The sequence below is a fragment of the Erinaceus europaeus genome, chromosome 12, assembly GCF_950295315.1.
Source record: "Erinaceus europaeus chromosome 12, mEriEur2.1, whole genome shotgun sequence".
NCBI lineage: Eukaryota > Metazoa > Chordata > Mammalia > Eulipotyphla > Erinaceidae > Erinaceus > Erinaceus europaeus.
The window spans coordinates 61,736,109-61,757,740 of record NC_080173.1 but is presented as its reverse complement, the minus strand read 5'-3'; the positions used below and the strand labels follow the sequence as shown (position 1 = coordinate 61,757,740).

The 21,632-nt window shown below is 36.6% G+C and overlaps 1 protein-coding gene across 1 annotated transcript in view; it reads right to left on the bottom strand.

Moving 5' to 3' along the window:
• The window catches only part of ANKFN1 (ankyrin repeat and fibronectin type III domain containing 1), a 198,037-nt gene that overhangs the window by 154,076 nt on the left and 22,329 nt on the right, over positions 1–21,632 (bottom strand). Inside the window, exons 2-4 of the mRNA XM_060204893.1 lie at positions 20,906–21,107; positions 17,713–17,923; positions 2,057–2,146 (exon numbers count right to left, since the gene is read on the bottom strand). Of these exons, the coding sequence (XP_060060876.1) occupies positions 2,057–2,146; positions 17,713–17,923; positions 20,906–21,091 (487 nt within the window). The 5' untranslated portion in view covers positions 21,092–21,107. The remainder of the gene's footprint in view (positions 1–2,056; positions 2,147–17,712; positions 17,924–20,905; positions 21,108–21,632) is intronic.

Below are 21,632 nucleotides of genomic sequence, written 5' to 3'. Positions count from 1 at the left end.
GTGCCCTCTACCCACTCTCCCCCTCCTTCTTCCACTCCAAATTACAGAGAAAATGGGGGAATTGTCCTTGCTAAGTCATTCAGTGAGCTTTTTATTGTAAGTCTGATGTTTGAATTGCATGCATGCGTCAACACTTGGGTGATAGACACATGATTTATAAAAATAAATTTTTCTAATACTATGAAATCCCACCTATTAATTTTTATATCCACAACAGTTATTACTGGTGTGAATTCCAGGTGGCATTTCAGATGGACAGCTTCTCTTGAGCTGTGCTTAGCCCCCCCTGAAATTTCTCCTGCTTTCCCTTGCAGAACATTTTTTCTTTCTAGACCTTATTTTTTTCCCTCTGAGACAGTAAACTGAACTATAGTGTTAAAGGATTTTTACATCTTTAAGATAAAGCATTTGCCTGTCCAGAGACTAAAAACCATAAAGGGTAGGGGGAGTGGTCAGTCTCTAGAACTTTATAGGTGGCTTTCCCAATATCCTCTAGATCTCTACTTCTCAGACTAGTTAGAATAGCTAGCCTGCAACCAGCTATGATCATGTTGTTGATGGGGTGCCTTGAACATATCCGAAGTCATGGAATGAATATCTGCCTCTTCCTGGAATATCAAAATTTCCATGTAGATTTTGTTGATGGTACATTATTAGAAATTAAAATGAGCACAAATATTATGGAGCAAAGTGGACTATTTTCCCCAGAATTGAAGATTTAAAGAAAAGGAAGAGAAACTTTTAGAAATCCGCCCCCACCCACCCCTCATTTTTTAAAGTTAAACTGACAGGTGGCCCTAGCCTCACCTTTTTTAGATAAGTAGGAGAGGTATATTTTCCAACTATTTCATCAGGCAAATATTTATTATTTTTTCTATGGATTTTTACTAGTTTAATATAATGCTCTTTTTTTACTTTCTTTATTGACTACAAAATCAATATAGTACATATATAGTACTTATATAGTACATATAAGTATATAATTAATGATCTATGTAAGTGCCAATAGAAGCATCTGGTATGAAATAATCAACCTAACAACCAGGGTTAGTGTATTTTAAACAAAAACAAGTAAATATTATAATTATATTTAACTGTATAGTTTTGTCTCAAATAATGACATGCTGCATTAGACTGATACCTTAGAAATTGTTCTGGGGAGCCTATTCCTGTTTTTGCCACTTGGGGATGGGAACCCTTTCAACCCACTTATTTCATACATGAAGAAACTACCTAAGGAGAAGGGATGATTATCAAGAGAATTCTTTTTAACACCACAAAGAATTCAATGAATTTCCTCTAAACCAAATTGACGACTCTTTTATATATTGTAATGTTCTAATTGTTATCCATTTGGCTCTAGATTGGTAAATTCATATGGATTGTTTGCAAGTAAAAAGGAGAAAGACTATGGCTGTTATATGATTGATTTTCTGCCCACCCACTTTTATTCTTGCATCCATTTCCGTTTCTTTTTCACCCTATGATGAGACTTATATTCCCAAAACTACTGATCTCTTTGCAAGGCTTGGTCTTTTTTCTCTTACTGCAGTTGTTCCCTTCTTCAGCCAAACTAACCATCCCTCTGAGCAGCCATAGCCAGCACAATAGAGGGTCTGTGAGTATGTGGTGAGCAGTCTGGCTGAGGCAAGACCACTCAGCTCGGCAGTTCTTGAAATAGGCTCCATGCTATTGTGGTGTTTAATGATCAACAGCACTTCTACCACCCAGTGTTTCTGAGTAGGCATTTGTTAAAAGACCTGCCCAGCTAATTAACTGCTGGGGTGGGGGGTGGGGGTGGGGCGGGAACTTGGTGTTCAAAGAATACAATTAAGGTTACTGTTTAAATCCTGAGATAAATAATGATCAGACTGAGTGGGCTTTCTTCACCATCAGAATCTCACTTACAGACTTACAACTTCTTAATTTCACCCTTGCCCTATAATTGGTGAATTTGGGCAAGGCTGATAATTATTTAAAGGTTGAACTGTGAAGGTAAAGTAAGCTAATTTTCATTTTTAACTGAGGTTGTTGGGGAACAATTAATTTGGTTTACCTGAAAGAAAAGGTACACTTATTTGTTCATCACTACATGATATACCATTTTGTAATTTAGTAACTATTCTATTGTTATTATCATTTTTATCTTTGATGAGAAAAATTAGACATTAAGATAATCATTTAATCTCAGTGTTAGAAAGATCCTTAAGACAAACTTTACCTTATGTCTTCCATATATATATATATATATATATCCTGTATACCCTTGGACTTGTATATTTACTCCATGAGAAGAACTCATTGCTCACCAAGGTGACCTAGTTTATTTTCACTTCTACTTTTTATTTAAAATAGCTTAATTGAAATAAAAAAGAATAATTTTGGAACTTATCATGAACTAAAATCTGCCTTTTCTTTTTTTCTGAACTGGAGGCAAATAGTCAGAAATGGTTTGCACGCTAGGGATCTAAATGCTTTGAGTGTATTAGTATTCACATAACCATTTTGTGCCTAAGCATCACATTTGTAAAAATGTCATAATTATTTCATAAGTTGTGATAAGTTAATGATAATTTTTACATGGAGGTTTCTTAATGGAGGTTTAGTAGGGGTTTGAATCATTATTATTGTGCCAGTTGGCCTGTTATATATTTTTAGAGGTACATACAAAAATATGCCACTTGCTTTCTAAGATAGCTCTACTCATTCTATAAAAAAAAAGTCTCTTGCCCAGATAAAATTTTTCTGTTTAAGCTACCATTCAAAAATATACTACTCAGTGGTGTCAATTTCAAACCTATCTATTATTTCAAAGGAGAAAGCAAGGTCACTTAGGTATAAACCTTGCATTGTAAGCCAATATCCTCTGGGCAACCAACAAGAGTAGTTAATAAAATTTATCTTTGCTGATCATACATGACAACCTTCTAAAAACCTAATAATTGACTTGTTTCTAGGCAAGAAGTAAAAAAAAAATAATAATAGTCATTCCAATAGCTAAATGTATTTTAATTAAAAACTCACTGAATGACTGAACACACAAGGTTCAATTGACCAGTTTGGGTCAACTTACCTGTCTTGTTCAGCACACAAAATTCACTTTAACCTCATTTAGGTCTCAATCTGTTGTCTTATATTTAGTTCTTCCTAAAACTTTTAAGAATGTAATTTTAAAAAGTTTTAGAAATTTGGAAATTATATGTTTGGTTTTTAACTGTTTCAGTACTCTTTTCTTTTCACATAACTCATTCTTCTGTAATCATGGGAGTCCTCAAATGTTCTTTCTTGCTATTTTCTAGAAAAAGGTGGATTCAGAAGATTCATATTATATGGATTAGATTGTATCTAGTAGTTCCTTTAATGAGGTAGAACCAAGGACACACAGAACAACTTCTTAAATAGGTTTCTAAAACTTTAAGGAGGAAAATTGACATGTCTAAAACAAAAGTATAAAGCACTTGAAGAAATTTAGAAATTTTAGAGCAGATTACCCAGTGATGTTATATGCAGTTTATCTATTAAGCAAGATAACTTTATCTTCTGTTAATATTTTAAATTATTGATAATCATGTAGTGCAATCTAGCAGAAATATAGCATGTCACCTAAATTTTCTTGGTAGTGACATTATAACATGAAAAAGAAACAGTATGAATAAATTTTGTTGACTAGGTTTACTCAATAGATCCAAAATATTATCATGCAACTTATAAACAACATAAATTTTAATAAGATATTTCATATGATTTTCTACTTAAGTCTTGGAAAATTAATATATAAATTTGACATATAGAATGTTTTTATTTGGACTAAATGAATTCTAAGTATTCAATACTCATCTGTAGCTAGTGACTTTTATGTTAGAGATTGTAGCCTTAGAACATAAAATTCTGGAGGTCGGGCAATAGCACAGTAGGTTAAGCCTACATGATGCAAAGTGCAAGGACCGGTAGCTAAGGATCTGGGTTCGAGCCCAGGCTCCCCACCTGCAGGGGAGTCGCTTCATAAGTGGTGAAGCAGGTCTGCAGGTGTCTATCTTTCTCTCCCCCTCTCTGTCTTCCTCTCCTCTCTTCATTTCTCCTAGTCGAATCCAACAACAATGACATCAATAACTACAATAGTAAAAGAATAAGAACATAAAATTCTATAATGCTTAGCAAGTGCTCAGAATAGATGGTGTTTATACAATGCAAATTATATAACAAACTGATAGAATACTTATATTCTTTATCAGAAACTCTTGGATTGTCTTATTTATTTTTTTGAAAGTTATATTGGTTAACATTTTTTTTCGCCATTTACAATATGTCAGAGAAATGTTTTTAAGCTATTATAACATTCTATTTACAACCACTGTACATAGTAATGGAGTAGCAGGATTCTTAGGGTCCCTGGTGATCTCTGAATAGCCTCATATATTCTAACAGTGTTGGTCTGTGCAATAAAAAAGATTTAGCAGGAAATAAATGCATTTGTTCTTTCTGAGATTATGTTGTAAAAGGGACTGCTGCTTCCATCTTGAGTGGTCTCTATTTTTCTCAGGTCATTAGCTCTGAGAGAAGTCAACTGCCATGTGATGGCACAGCTAGCTGAAAAAAGTCCTTGCAGGAAGAAACACAGGTCTCTTGCCAACTGTCACTCTAAGTAAGTTTGGGAGTGGATCTTCCTTAAGTGGATCTTAAGATGAATTAAATCTTAAGATGACAGCTAATGGTTATATTGTGGGAATTTAGGCATAGAAACCTGGTTTGTGAGTGTATACACATATGCACATGTGTGTTACTTGGGTTGTCAAAAAGTGTCTATTAATTTTATGGTGTTTTAGTTTTTAACAAGGTTGTTATATTGACAAGTAGATTAACTTATAGTATAGATACACAATAGAATAATACTCCCCTATGAGAAAGGTGGTAATTTGTCTTTTATAACATAGGGATGAACCAGAGTGTATTATGATAAGTGAAATAATTCAGAAAGATGACATAGGCTGGATGATCTCACATTTGGGATATACAGAAGCAAAATAAGAGGACAGAAAGTCAAAGATAAACACACTTTTGTACTCTGAATACAGACTGAAATCACCAAATGGGGAGGGGCAAGGAGAGTAAAGAATGAAAGGGTCCTAGCAGACTTTGGTGGAGAGATGTTAGTATATTGGTGGTGGTCATTGTGTGGTGTCATTCATCAGGAAGAGATACAAAATTGTGCCTCTAAAGCATACAGCCTTTCAGTGTTACCTAAGTAACAATTTAAACATTGGGAAAATAAAATAATATGTTATCTAGCATGTGATGAGCACACATACCTCATAAAAATAGATAAAAAACCTAGCAGAGACTTACAGGGCAGAGCTATGGTGACCCAGTCTTGAGAAGTTTACTCTCCCCCAAAACGAATATTATAACAAGATAGCTCAATGAATTTAATAAGAGAACATCTGAGGTTTCTGATTAAGAAAGAAGTATCTAAAGCTTGGTGATTGCATATGAACAGCAAGAGCAGGAGGCAGAACAAGAGGGGAGAGAAAGAAGGACTCAAGCAACAACTAAGTTGGCCCTGGTGTGCCATATTTGGAATTGCTTCAAATCCAAGTAAAAGATTTAAAGAGCCCTTGAAACAATCACTGAGTGGCTTTAAAAGGAGCTTACAACTGCTGTTTAGAGCCATAGGAGTAGAAGGCTTCTGATCAAAACCCAGGAAACAATTTAGTAGAGTCAGTGCGCTGTATATTGTATCCTTATATCTTGTGACAGCAGAGGGACCAACAGAACTCTAGGTTTCCAGCTGACAGAGACCCTGGTGATCAAGGTCAGACTACCTTGCAGTCTAGAAAGAGACTTTGACCTCACAGCAGGGTTTTCACTTTGAGGTAACAGTTTAGGAAATTAAGGAAATCTGGGGTTACCCCCCAAACACACACACCAACACCACCAAAACTAGGGCTCTGTTAAGGGACATTAGGCACCAATGGTCTTCTTCAGAACATTTCCCCTCTTCTAATAACTCACACACAAAACAGAACTAAACATGATCTGTAGACCAGCAACAGAAACAAAAACAGATGAGTAAAACTGGGAAATCTCCAATAATGAAGAATCAAGATGGTCAGGCATTTAATGATGTAGATCCAGAAGAGAAAGAATTTAAGAATTGTCAAGAAATTTGAAGTAATAGAGAGCTCTCAATTTAATATGAAGAAATGGATTAAGAAAGAAATCTATGATCTCAAAGACTCACTGGATAGGAAAATGGAAAACATAAAAACAGAGAGAGTATGAAGGACAATGTGAATGCATTTCAGTCTCAAATAGCAGATCACATAAGTAAGCTTATCCATGTAGAAGAGAGAACATCAGAAATAGAAGACAAAATGATCACATTCTTTGAATTTGATGTAGAAGAAGAAAGAAGTCTTAGGAAAAAACAAGACAACTCTGAAAAATTGAAGACTCGATTATAGGGGAAATAAGGGAGCAGAAGCCATATCCCAAGAAATAATAGTGGAAACTTCCAAATCTGGGATTTGGTCAGGATGTAATTGTTCAGGAAGCAGAGAGAACTCCCAAATTCCTAAATGTAAATAGGTCCACACCAGTACACATCATTATGAAATTATCAAAAACAAAAGAAAAAAGCTGTCAAGGAAAAGAACAAAGTGATTTATAAAGACACTTATAATCATATTTGTACCAGACTTTTCTGCAGGGACCATGGAGTACAGGAAAGTATGAGTGATATATTCAAGATTTTAAAAGACAACTGCCAACTACACATTCTTTACCCTGCAAGATATATGAAGGAGAAATATAAATAATACCAGACATACAAAAACTAAAGGAGTTTTCCATTACCAGTCCTGCATTAGAGTTACTGGAAGGTGCACCACAGAGAAAAGAAACAAGCACTATTTAACTTTCCACAAAGTGATATATAGTAAAGCAGATCTAGAAACATAAGTCATAAAAATATGAGATGACTATAAAGTACAAAAGAGGATGAAGAAATGGATAGAAAAATGTTCAAGTAAAGAATGGTAAGAGAAGAACAATTTGAAAGTTCTCTCTGCTTCCTGAACAATTACATCCTGACAAAATCCCAGATTTGGAAGTTTCCACTATTATTTCTTGGAATATGGCTTCTGCTCCCTTATTTCCCCTATAATCGAGTCTTCAATTTTTCAGAGTTGTCTTGTTTTTTCCTAAGACTTCTTTCTTCTTCTACATCAAATTCAAAGAGAAAACACACCCATCCAAAATGATTTGTGTATACCCATGTTCATAGCAGCACAATTTGTAGTAGCCAAAACCTGGAAGCAACCCAGGTGTCCAACAATAGATGAGTGGCTGAGCAAGTTGTGGTCTATATACACAATGGAATACTCTCAGCTGTTAAAAATGGTGATTTCACCATTTTCAGCTCATCTTGGATGGAGCTTGAAGAAATCATGTTAAGTGAAATAAGTCAGAAACAGAAGGATGAATGTGGGAGAAGTTGAAAACAAGATCAGAAGAGAAAACACAAGCAGAACCTGAACTGGAGTTGATGTATTGCACCAAATTAAAAGACAATGGTGTAGGGGGCAAGGAGGTGGGGGAGAGTACAGGTCCTAGAAAAGGATGACAGAGGACCTAGTGGGGGTTGTATTGTTATGTGGAAAACTGAATAATGTTATGCATGTACAAACTATTGTATTTATTGGCAACTATAAAACATTAATGCCCCAATAAAGGAAAAATGTTTCTTAGCTTTATTTATATATAACATTTATATAAAGATTATATGTATAATACTTTTATATATAAAGCATTTACATGCATACAATATGCTGTCTTGTAAATATTGTCATTTTATCTCTCTCTCCTTTTAATTTTTTGTTTATTTATTAATGAGTAAGATAGAAACAGAGAAGGAGCCAGATACCACTCTGGTACATGTGTTACATAGAAAAGGAACCAGACACCACTCTGACACTTGTGCTACCAGGGATTGATCTCAGGACTTAATGCTGTAGAGTCCAGTGCTTTATTCACTGTGCCACCTCCTGTACCACGCTATTGTCATTTTTCTCTCTGGTTGTTTTTAATCTTTCTTATATTATTTGTTGTTTTTTTCATCCTTCCTATCATATATCACACCTTGTTTTTTTAAAATTTGGTGTTTGTTTTCAAGGACTTTTGTTGCTATAGTTTATTTTACCAAGTAACCTGCATTTCTCTCAAAGTCCACTACTGAATGTCTTTGCTCTCATGTGCAATATAAAGAACGAAAACACATGAACTCCAATTTTTAGAGTTTCAAACTGCCACTTAGGCTATGGAATATACGGAGGCTGTCTTTGAGGGAAAGGGAGAGAGCAAGGCATCAGGGGGAGGACATACAACTGTGGTGGTGGGTACAGTGTGGAACTACACCCTTATAATCCTATGATTTTGTAAACTATTTTTAAATAACTAATGAAAATAAATAACATAAATACAAAGTATGAAAAGACAGTTACAAACTCTTGAAAAGCAGATGAAGGGTACCTAAGACTATAGCCACCAGATATCTAAATAATTATTTGGAAACATAAAAATAAGGTCAATTCACTTGCTATTTAGTAAAATTATTCCTATAAAAATAAAATTTATGTGCTTCAAAATAAGTAGGCTTGGGAGTCATATATTTCTACATATACTGACTGAATGACTGCTTTTTGCTGGGCATTCGTTGATCAATAAAAAGACAAGTTCTGCTTTTTTAGTTAGTACATTCTAAAGTGGGACACAGTAAATGAACAATTAAAGTATTTAGGAAAATAGCACAGAGTAATGAGTCCCACCGTTGTAGAAAATTCAAATCAAGTTATGTGATAAGCCTTTAGACTTTGGACTTAACTATAGAATGATTTTCTCAGAGAGGTGACATTTAAACTGGACATCTAATGATCAAGTCTAAAACATTTCAAGCATAAGCAATAATTAGTACAAATAACAAGGACATGGTGCACCTGGTTGAGTGCACATATTATAATGTGCAAGGACCCAGGTTGGAGCCCCTGGTCCTCACCTGCAGGGGGAAAGCTTTACAAGTGATAAGGCAGTGTTGTATACATCTCTCTTGTCCCTGTCCCTCTTTATCATCCCCTTCCCACTTGATTTTTGGTTGTCTCTATCCAATTAATAAATAAAGATAATTAAAAAATTAAAATATATAGCAAGTAAAAATCCTCTGGAAAGGTAGCATGGCATGTTCACATACTAGAATGAAAGCTGAAAGAACATGCATTCAGGGGGCGGGGCAGTGGCATACCAGTTAAACTTAACACAATACCAAGCACAAGGACCCAGATTTAAGCCACTGTTTCCTACCTGCAAGGGGTCCACTTCACAAGCCCTGAAGCAGATCTGCAGGTGTCTTTTTCTCCTTCTCTCTATCTTCCCATTCACTCTCAATCTTTCCCTGTCCTAGCTAATAATAATAGAAAGAAATTAGAAAGGAGGGAAAAAAAAAGGAAAAAAATGGTTGTCGGGAACAGTGGATTTGTAATGCTGGCACTGGCCTCTGAAATAATCCTGGAGGCAAAAAAAAAAAAAAAAAAGAATGCATAGACATGAGGGATAAGTAGTTTGAGATGAAGTTTGAGGATTTGTAAGTCATGGTGAGTCATGGTGAGCAAATCAAAATAACTGGAAATTCACGTTAGGGATATACTTAAATTTTTTTTACATATTGTTCATTGTTAGTGATGCTGGGGCTTCAGTGTTCTGGGAAGACTATTTTTAGATAAAAAAGGAGAGACAAAGGCAAAGATGGAGACAGAGATTGGGTGGTGGGGAGACACTGTAGTAACAAGATTTCTCCTAGTGTTATGGGATCAGATTCCAATCTGGGATATTATTTTCTATACTATTTTTGAAAATTTATTTATTTATTTATTATTTATTTATTTATTTATTTATTTATTTATGAGAAAGATAAGAGGAGAGAGAGTAAGAACCAGACATCACCCTGGCTGGCATATGTGTTTCCGGGGATTGAACTCAGGACCTCATGGTTGAGAACCCTGTGCTTTACCCACTGTGCCATCTCCCAGACCACTTTTTCTATACTCTTAGTGGTTGCAGATATTTGTCATTTGAAGGTGGATTTTATTTCAGGAAACCTCTCTAACTCATTTGAAGTCAAGTCTTGTTAGCATTGAGAGTGATGACTCTGAGTGGTGCTGTTTTGAAATAAAAATCAGGTGTGACTCTAAGCAACCAGTTAGATTTTCTCATAAACTGGCTCTGAGCACAAATCCAAAAGTTTTTAGAGCAATGGCAACACTGTTGAAACTAGTGTGGGGTCTCCCATGGGGATCATGTTAAAGGATAACAGCTTTTTAGATTGTAGACTTTCTGGTGTGTTTGTTTACATAAAGTCAGCCTCATTAGTTTATAATCACACCTCTCAGCCATGGCCAGAACCAGCCCAGGCACCAGCATGAACCTTCCACTATGCTAGAAACTACTGGTGAATCCTGACAAGTCTGCCAGAATTGTATGTAACATTGATCCCTGCTCCACACTCAGTGGTAACTACTTTGCAATCACATTGTGTAAAATGATTGAACATAACCAATTTGAAGTGACATTTCCAGATTCCACAGACAGTTTTTGAGAGAAAGTATGCGAGAGGAAGTATAAGAGAGAAGTTTACAAAGAAATGTAGAAAGAGATAATGAGAGAGAAGAGGGTCTGGAGTGATGGAAGAAATACAGGAAAAGGTAGGAAAACTAAAAATGAGACATTTTTTGCCAATCTTATTGATCCATGATTTTAAACAATAAGAGAATAAAAACAATCAGATTATATCTATAATAGTACTAAGAAAATGACAAAAGCCCTAAAGTGTAAATTGCTGGAAGACTCTATGGTTATATATATATATATAGTGTGTGTGTGTGTGTGTGTGTGTGTGTGTGTGTGTGTGTAACAAAATTCAACATCTGTGATCCCCAATGACCAAAGACTATGGCTTAAGATTTCAACCAAAAGTTTCTCAGCACCTACTATGGGCCAGATACTGAAGCTAAAATATGAAACAGAACCCAAGTGAGTCAGACAGAGGTTGAAAAAAAAGAACAGAAGGGAAAACACAAAGCAGAACTTGGTTGGACTGGAGTTGGTGTATTGCACCACAGTAAAAGACTCTGGGGTGAGCAGGGAGGGTTCAGGTCCCGGAAGACAGAGGAGGACCTAGTGGGGTTTCAACTGTTACGTGGAAAACTGAGAACTGTTACGCATGTACAGATTACTGTATTTTATTTTACTGTTGACTGTAAACCATTAATTACCCATACAAGAAATTCAAAGAAAAATCGGAGTGACCAGATTTACATGTCATTGGTATTTACAAATGAACTCATTTCTTTATACTTACTGTTTAGAAGACCTAAGTTATGCCAAATAAATAGCCTCAGAAAGGTAAGCACCTCATTGATAATTAGCAGATTCCTCTTGAAGACTGTTGAACTGAGATTTGAGGATGGGGACAGGATAGTGCCTTTCTAAGAATAAGGAAACATTTATGGAGGCTTCACTTAAAGGAGGCTAATATATTTCAGATAGTTATGGTTTAATCAAACATGAATCATGGTGATTAGACTACTGAGGATATGACACAATCGAGGACAACCACTTGTGTCTTGTAGCTTCTGCATATTCACTTGCTTTGTTTTAGTACTTTAAGATTTTATGCCTGTTTCCTGAGCTCAGTACATCAGTCTCTGAAGAAGAACTTGGGGATCTACTTTAACAGTGGCTCTCCTCTTCTCTCTTTCCTTTCCCCTTCCCTCCTTCCTTCCTTCCTTCCTTCCTTCCTTCCTTCCTTCCTTCCTTCCTTCCTTCCTTCCTTTCATTATTCCATCCTTATTTCCACCATTTAACTGTTCAGCTTGGATTAATGGTTTTGCCTGGAATTGAACCTGGGACCTCAGAGTCTCAGGCATGAAAGTCTTCTGCAAAGCATTATGCTATCTCCCCTAGTCCCATAACATATGTTTTCTCCTAGAAGGAATAAGTACTACTTAGCGCTCCTTGCCTAAGGTTGTGAGGAACAGAAAGCAGTCCTGGACAATGATGATAAATTCATCTAATGAATGGGCTGAGGAGATTAATGGTTATAGTATTAATGGTTTACAGTTGTTAGTTCATGCGTAAAATTTCTCAGTTTTCTGCAAAACATTCTCACCTCCAGCCTAGGTCCTCCACCATCATGCACCAGGACCTGAATGCCCCCTATCTCCCCAGAGTTCTTTAATTTGATGCAATATTTAATGTTAGGACAGTGTGCAAGCTTGTGTGGTCACTTTCAAGACTTTACATATGAATAAGGAATGGTACATGGTCAGGTTTTAAGCCATGTTTAAGCCATATCCTCTGTGCCTGAGGAGCTAGTGACTGAAAGGCAAACCTGACCAATGGCATAGAGTTAAAACCCTAAACTCACCTGGGTTTTTATAGTAGGAAGTGGGGATAACTAGAGAAGACTTTTTTCTGAGTTGGGTAGGGGTCTTTGGTTGACATAGTTGGAATATTATTGAACTAATTTACTGAAAACATGACATAAGAAATGAAAGAAAAAAAATCATGAAATCTGAAATGTGATTTTTAAATTAAATTTATTGGGTGGAGACAGAAATCCAGAAGGGATAGGAATATAGAGAAAGAGGACACCTGTAGCACTGCTTTACCACTTGTGAAGTTTTTCCCCTGCAGGTGGGGGCTGGGAGGTTGGGCCCAGATACTTGTGCATTGTAATAAGTGTGTTTAACCGAGTATGCCACTACCCAGACCTCTAAACTATGCTGTGAAATGCTATAGTTGACCATTACTAAAAGGAGAAGTAGATGGAGGGAGAGTTAAGGAAGGAAGGAGTCAAGCACCTGCTATGTGAAAGTAAGTATATAAATAGTTTCCCATAAAAACTGAAGGACTTGGGGCCAGGTGATGGCACACTTGGTTGAGCACACCTGTTATAATTTTCATAATCCAGGTTCAAGCCCTGGTCCCCATCGTCAGGGGGAAAGTTTCGTGAGCAGTGAAGCAGTGTTGAAGTTCTCTTCCCCCCCATCTCTCTCTCTCTCTCTTCCTCTCCCTCCCTCCTTCCATTTCCCCTTCCCTGTCCATTTATCTCTGTCTCTATCCAACAAATAAAAACATCAGAACTGAAGCATGTAATATCATATATCCAACTTCAAATTATGTTTCTACCACCTATTAGCTTTGTAGCATAGGTAAATTATTTGACTTTTTCTATTCCAGTTCCTTCATTGACCACACTAACAATCATATTCCCAGCTCATAAGCCAGTTTTGAGACATGAGATGATGCAAGAAAAAGCTTTCTTTTCTTTGTTTCTTTCTTTGTTTCCTTCTTCCTCCCTTCTTTTTTTTTTTGCAATGTGTAAAACTCTAAAAACTTAAGGTCTTATTGTTTTTTAATTAAAAGATTATTTATAAAGAAGAAACACTGACAAAAGCCGTAGGATAAAAGGGGTACAACTTCATGTAATTCCCACCACCAGAACTCCATTGTTATTTTTCTTCTCTTATATCCTGCTTCTACAGCTTCTGGGAACAATTTGCAGCAGGTGTTTGCTTATCTGGTTTTGGCTGGAAGACTTTTTCTCATGGGTTGGCTCATTCTCATACACAGAAGCAATTCTCTTTCTTTTTGTACTTGATATATAGAGTGAATTAAAATCTTTAAAAACAGATTGTGTTCTTCTTTTCTGCCTCTCTCCAACAGGAATAGTACTTTTATGTATATAATAGAACAAATAAATATACCATGGAATTTTAGCAAATATCACAAAGGGAAAGCTATAGAGACCCAGTGGTCACAGCCTTGCATATTAGTTATTTAAATTTTCACAGAAGGAATACCAGTGTTGGTGTTCAATAGAATTGAATGGAAGTCTTAACATCTCAACTCACAGGTTGGAGGTGTGATCTATAGCCACTCAACTAACCTCAGGATCAAAAATTCCTCATTTTGAATGGGAAACAGTTTTTACACATGTAAGAGTCTGTGCATAGTACTATCTCTTTGAATTTGTGGTCAAATGACTTGACTTTATCTCTCACCTGTGATTTACAGGTTTGTGGTGGAAGTGTGATTATCATCCCATAGAAAGGAGGAAAACTAGAGTTCTTCTGAACATGTTTGATTCTGGTTTAATCAGTTAATTAATACCTGGGTCCTTAAATGGATGTTTAATTATGCATGAGGTGAAAGGGAGTTGGGTGGGGGATAGGAAGTCTTACTGGTTTCATTGAAAATGCAGAATTCTTTGTAGCTTCTCAGGTAAGGGACTACTGTTTCATTCAGGCTAGTACAGGGAACATCTGTATGAATAGCCTCCTTGTTCCTATAGAGTGAGACTTAAGTCTGCATTCTTTGTGCTAAGATCCTCTGATTCTCTCTCCACCGTTCTTTCATTGGATCTTTGGGACAGATATTGCGGCAAAAATTGGAAGGTAGCAAATAAGTCTTTTCAATTTATTCCACTCATATGCCCATTCCTCCAAGTCCTCTGGTTTCACTGAGAAAGTAGCACTTTGACAATGGAGTTCTTGTTGAAGAACCTCAATCCTACTGAACCCAAATCCTCACTCTCTCTGACATGGATATGGTAAGGTGTTAGCATGGTTAAAATAAAAAAAAAATTCTAATACCAGGCTCAGCTTCTGTACCTAGTCTTTGTAAGGTGTTGATTATAAAATTTAGGAGCAGAGACATGATCTCTAATTTTGTATCTGCTTTACTCTTAGTCTTCTGAGTCTCACAACTTGGAAGTAAGTGAATCAGTATTAGTGAAGCTAACAGTTTGATGAGTTTATTTTTTCTTTTAGGAAACATAAAAACTATGGATCAGAGCCATTGTGGTTATTGGGTCAGAGAGTTTGTACCAAGAAGAATGTGGACATCTACCTCAGAATGTGGCTGTGAGGATTAAAGGAGTTAATACATAAAAGTGCTCAGAGTGGTGCCTGGCACAGGGTTAAGGCTGTGTGAGTTATCCTACCCACTCCTAGGTGGGGTTTGCTATTGATCCCAGGACAGCAAGCACTATGTGTGTTACTTCAAACTACATCCAGAAAGCAGCTGTTCACAAAGACCACATAGTATATGACTCCATTTATGGGATACATCCAGGACAGGTAAAGCTATAAAAACAGAAAGTAGATTGCTGGCTGTCTAAGGCTGGATGAATTAAGGAAGGTTGAGAGCAGTAGCTAAAGGGTAGGAGATTTCTATGAGGGTGACAAAAATGCTCCAAAATTGGTTGTGGTTTTGGTATCCCAACTCTGCATACCAAAACCATATAGAATTGCATATTTTAGGAGCCAGGTGATGGCACACTTGGTTGAGCGCACATGTTACAATGTGCATGGACTCAGGTTTGAGGCCCCAGTCCCCACCTGCAGGGGGAAAGCTTTGCAAGTGGTGAAGCAGTGTTGCAAGTTTCACTCTGTCTCTCTTCCTCTCTATTACTCCCTTTCCTCAGTTTCTGGATGTCTTTGTCTAATAAATAAATGAAGACAATGAAAACTGTATACATATGAATCGTATCTTAATAAAGCTGCTAAAATACACAAAGAATATCATTATCGCTCACCATCAATATCACTATCATGGCAGTACAAGTAACTGTCATCTATATTTTTTTCAACTACTAAGATATCCCCTCCCCAAAAGTCTTTCCAGTTTCACAGTAGCCCTAGCAATTGTCTATTTTCCTCAGACTGCTGAAGTAATCCAAAAATATAAAGTAGAATATATCATTCACTTGCCTAAGCTGCTCCACTTCTGTTCACACAAAGTTAACCCTCTTAAGACTGTGCAATGTACTACTGTATGAGATGGTCCAGGAAACTTCTTCAGTGATCACCCCCACACCCCCTGGTTTATTTTGCTGTAACCACATTGACTTTCTTGTCCTTCAAGCATATCAATCTCATTCCTGCCTATCTCAACACTTTTCTACTGTCTTTGCCCTCTGGTTACCTTTGATGCCCACATCTCTCACTGCTTATTCACAAGACAGACTTTTATTGCTCAATTTATTTAAAATATTCCTGTATCCATCAATCTCCAGTTACTCATCCATTTTATTTTCTCCATAGTTATTACTGTTTGTGTGTATATTTTAATTGCTATTATTTATTTGGTTATTGGAATTCCCCTCTACTAGTATGTTAGCTTTATGAGAATAGTGATTTTGGTCTTGCACACCATTACATTTCTAGTGTCTAGAAAAATGCCTGAATTCAGCATTTATTGATTGAATGAATGACGTTATGAACTTCATGTTGACTACAAACTAAAAGACATTAATACAAATATAACTGTTCTATTTATTTGTATGCTTTGTATTTCTGTATGGACACTTCCTATTATGCTCTCATTTGGAGTTTCTCACATATTTCAAGGGTTGGATTAAATTCTGAGAGAGAAATTTCTTGGAAATTCCTTTTCACTACCACTCAGCACATTTTTTAATTAATTAATTTTATGGTTGATTGGGCCTCACCATTTTTCAGTAGAAGCAGAGAGATAGGTTGGGGCTTATCAAGTAGAACATACATGTTACCATTTGTAAAGGACCTGGATTCAAAACCACATCCCCCTCCCCGAGTCTTCAAAAGTAGTAGAACAGGGCTATAGGTTTCTCTTCTTTCTCTCTCTCTCCCTTTATCAAAAACAAAGAAAAAGGAAAATGACCACTGGGATGGTGGAATTATGTATGCACCAAGTTCCAGAATAAGCCTTGTGTGTGTGTGTGTGGGAAAGCAAGAAAAGAAAGAGAAAAAAATCAGAGAGAGAGAGAGAGAAGGGGAAAGATACTACGACATTAAAACTTCCTCAACAGGGAAGCTCAGATGGTTTGGGCTGTGCTCAATCCTAGGTCACACATGATGCAAAGTAGCTGCAATATGCAAATTAACTCTTTCCATTCCCTACCTAGTTCATTCTACTAAGACTGTTACTTGATACCTATACTGATAAATATTATCAGAGAGACAAGAGGAAAAAGGAAGGACTTTTGGAAGTAGTAATAGTGTAGTAGTGTAGGTGTGATTTAGAACGGAAGAGAAGGCAGGACCATGGGAAAAAAATGAGCAAATATATATACAGATATAGAAATAATAGTCAACCCCTGTCTGTGACCTTGAGAGAACTACTGTAGCTTCCAATGAAAGGAATCGGGATACAGAACTCTGGTTGTGGGAATAGTACAGAATTATACATCTGTTATCTTATAATTTTGTAAATCAGTACTAAGTCCCTAATAAAGTTAAATAACAAAAATACTATCACTATTTGCACAAAAGTCCAAAAAACATAAAGGATTTTATTTTTTAATTTTTATTTATTTATTGGATAGGGACAGAGATAAATTGAGAAAGGAGGGGGAGATAAGTGAGGGAGAGAGACAGAGAGAAACCTGCAGCCCTGCTCCACCACTTGTGAAGCTTTTCCCCTGCAGGTGGGGGCCAGGGGCTTGAACCTGTGTTCTTGCACACTATAATGTGTGCGCTTAACCAGGTGCACCACCTCCTGGCCCCCAAAATGTAAAGTATTTTAGAGTCTGTTTTCAGTCAACCATTCCTTCTCTAATGTTTACAATGGCTGTATTGGTGGCATAAAACTGGTACTGGTTTTATTTTCAGGTTTACTTACAGTGTGGACTTTCTCGGGCCCCTGTTCTCAAAAGAATCTTAGCAATGGGCACATTGTTTGTCATGATGGCAATATCCAAGGGTGTCAACCCCTCACTATTTGGTGTATTGAGATCTAGTTCTTCTGGTGTGTATTGACATAGAAGGATCCGAACAGCATCCATGTCCTGCTGTTCAACTGCTTCAAACATGGCTTCATTGCCCTGGAAGTTCTGCAGCAGAAAAAAAAAAATCAGATTAGCATAATTTGATAGACCAAGACATCATGATTTGGCTGTTTTAAATTCTAGAAACTGCTTCAGTGACTGTATTTTCATTTTTAAGTTTTGCTTATCCCTAGGTATTCAAAGTTAACATTATTGGACCTTCTTCCGTCATTTCTAATGGAATTGAATAGATCCATGCATTTATATGCATTGAAACAGTATGACATAACAAGACTGGTTTCTAGATATGAGCAAAATCCAGATTTTCCTAAGGCCAGCCTTCAGTGGAATACTGTTTAATAGGTAATTAGAAAGTGTACTATGAAGAAAGCAGTATGTAATCAAATAAATGTGGTATACAGTAAATTTAACCAAGTTACCATATTATTTTACTACAAGGCCTCTCAGAAACTTTAACACTTGTAACATAAAATTATGAGGAGGGAAATATGACCTTTCTCAAATATTTGTTCAAAGAACATACTTTTCATCAGATATTTGCTTCAGGAATGCCTAGTTTGAAATAAAGAACTTTGTTATTCCTCTGTTTCTCTCAAACATGCCCACTACTTGTTCTTTCCTGTATGTCTTCTAATTCCCATTTACATCTCCTGCCTGGACCATGACAATGACCTGCCTACTACTAGTCTCAATCTCCTCCAGCTGGTGCTCCATACTGATCTGACTGATATTTCAAAATGTGCAGTGTTACACATCATTTCCATATTTACAAATCTCTAACTGCTCCATACTGCCTCCAGGTTGATCCCCAAACTTCTAAATTTCTTTGTACTAACTCCTACATTTTTCTCAATCCTTTGAAAAGTCCAGCATTCAACACCTGCCATTTCTGAGCCTTCATTTGAGGGCCTTAAGAATTGGTATCCAGAGAAGGTGTCAGTGGCAGAGGAGCAATTGGGGGGGAGGGGGAGTAAAAAAAAAAGCCCTAATTTGAATATTAGAAGCATATAAATCATCTATAGAAAAACAGTAATAGTTAATAGAGTTTCTTTAAAAAATTCCTTTAGAGAATTAATATTAAACAAAGGAAAGAAGATCTAGGATTCGCTCAAATAGTTATTTCTGTAACTTGTAGGAAGACTGATTTGTATACTATCTACACATATATATGGTATCCTCTTTCATAGGCTTTTGGTCTTTAAAAATGTTGATCTTGAACAGTTAGTCCTGACCTGACACAGTGATCTTCAGATTAAATTGTGAAAGGTCTTTAATAAACATGTATTTAGGTTGGTAAGTCTTATTTCCATATCAGTTCTCTCTATGAAATGCTTCAAGTTGACTTAGCTGTATATAATATATGACTGGAATTGAGGAAAATATAAAGCTGTTATGCAAATGCTTATTTAGACACTAGGGGCCCAGGACATAGAACTATATTAGTATGCAGCTTTCTTTGTGATAGGACCTGTGAATGGAAAAGTGTTTCGTAGATAATCTGCAAACCTGCAGGGCCTCTAGTGCTTTGTTCATAACTCAGCCACAACAGAGTTCTCCTGGAAGATGAGTTTTAAATGAGAAAATAAATGAATGCAAAGTTAAAATGCTGCTCTCTTCACAGTTGTGTATTTGTTTGTAATTCTTAGTATGTCTAATTACTCATGTGCCATGTTCACTCTCACTCTTAAGTAATTTCCTCTTCCATGCTTTTGCTGGCAAACTCTACCATGTTTCTATCTGGGAAGGGGAGGCAAATTTCTGTTTTAAGCTCAAACAAACAGTGCCATTACTTGCTGAAAAAATACGCTGGTGATCTATGGTGATATTATGCCCTCATCTTTTATAGAGGGATGAATTAAAACACTACTATATGAAACTGCAATATCACCAATACTACTGTTTATTCTCCACTATATAATTTACTATGACACAAAGGTTAGGGGGAACTAGTAACAGGGAAATACTCATTTCTCCCCACTGACTGATTTATTTTCAATTATAATCCAATGGGAGCTATAGTCATTTTTTCTCTTCCTGCTTTGACTGGAAATTCAGTAATGAATGTAAAATAATAATGCATTTTAGGCACTATATTTGCTTAGTTTTTTTGGTCTTAGCTAGTTCTTTTGATACTAAATATTTTTTTCTTATAGTATGTTATTTTTCTGTCTTCAGATTTTTACTTTCTTTTTCTCCCTCCCCTCCTTTCTGTCTTTAACATCTTTTAATTTACTTCACATTGTACATTTTTGAATTCATTTCCCTTTTTTGCCTGGGTTATGTCTTTGTAAAATAAGTAGGTTAAACACTATAAATAGCTAAATAAACTGTTGTTCATTGCTCATTCAACATTTGGAGCAACACTATAACTCTCAGAAATCCTATTTAATCCCATACTCTTATTGTCTAACAGCTAATATATTTTGTCTCTTTGATTCTTTAGAAAGGGAAAGACCAAGAGAGAGGGGTTGGTGGTGGCACACCAAGCAGGGCACACATGTTACATGTTACATGGATTCAACACCCCAGTTCCCACTTGTCAGGAGGGAAGCTTCAAAAGTGTTGGAGCAGTGCTGCAAGTTTTTTTCTTTCTCTCTCTCTCTCTCTCTTCACCCCTACTCCACCTTTACCTCTCTCTGTCTCACTCTATTGGAAGAGAATAGGGAAAGAGATAGATAGATAGATAGATAGATAGATAGATAGATAGATGGGGCACTGTTAGGTGCTATGCAGTCCTTGTGCAAGCATTAAGCCTTAGAAATAACTCTGGTGGAAAAAAAATTAAGATGTGGGAGGAAGGGAAGAAAAGGGCACTAAATTTTGAAAAGAAAGCCAAACAACTCACAATCACTTAAACTTCTTCTGGTAATTACATAGATCTATTTGTAGTGCGTTACCTGACTTTGAACATTCATAAAACTGCAAATGTTAGATTCCAAAATAAATCATGGATCATTTTAGTATTTCTTTAAATCCAAACACAACTGAACAAATCAAACTGAGGAAAGCATAAAAGTGTTTCATTACCATTGAGGTCTTTCTGAGACTTAGCCGTTCAGTTCTTGTTCTAAAATAGGCCTCATCAAATGAAGAATGGCTCCCCTTCAGCTTCTCAGAAAGGTTCCTGTACAGGCGCTTGGCAGCATTGGGAGAAGATGGAGTGCTATGTTTTTTTGACTGAGAAAGATGTAAATTCTGCATTTGTTGGGTCATTTTCACACAGAAGTTCCTAAGAGGAAGGAAAACTGATGCATTATTTATACAACATAATTATTATTTGACAAAGAATTTCATCATCTCCAGTAACATCTGGAATTCTGTTAAAAATGTTTGGGGGGGGGGTCGGGCGGTGGCGCAGTGGGTTAAGCGCATGTGGCGCAAAGCGCAGGGACCAGTGTAAGGATCCCGGTTCGAGCCCCCGGCTCCCCACCTGCAGGGGAGTCGCTTCACAGGCGGTGAAGCAGGTCTGCAGGTGTCTATCTTTCTCTCCCCTTCTCTGTCTTCCCCTCCTCTCTCCATTTCTCTCTGTCCTATCCAACAACGAATTGCATCAACAAGGGCAATAATAATAACCACAACGAAGCTACAACAAGGGCAACAAAAGGGGGGAAAAATGGCCTCCAGGAGTGGTGGATTCATGGTGCAGGCACCGAGCCCAGCAATAACCCTGGAGGAGGAAAAAAAAATGTTTAGGGGACCTTAGAGATGACCAGATCAAGAATATTTTTGTAGATGAGAAAACCAAAATGCAGGA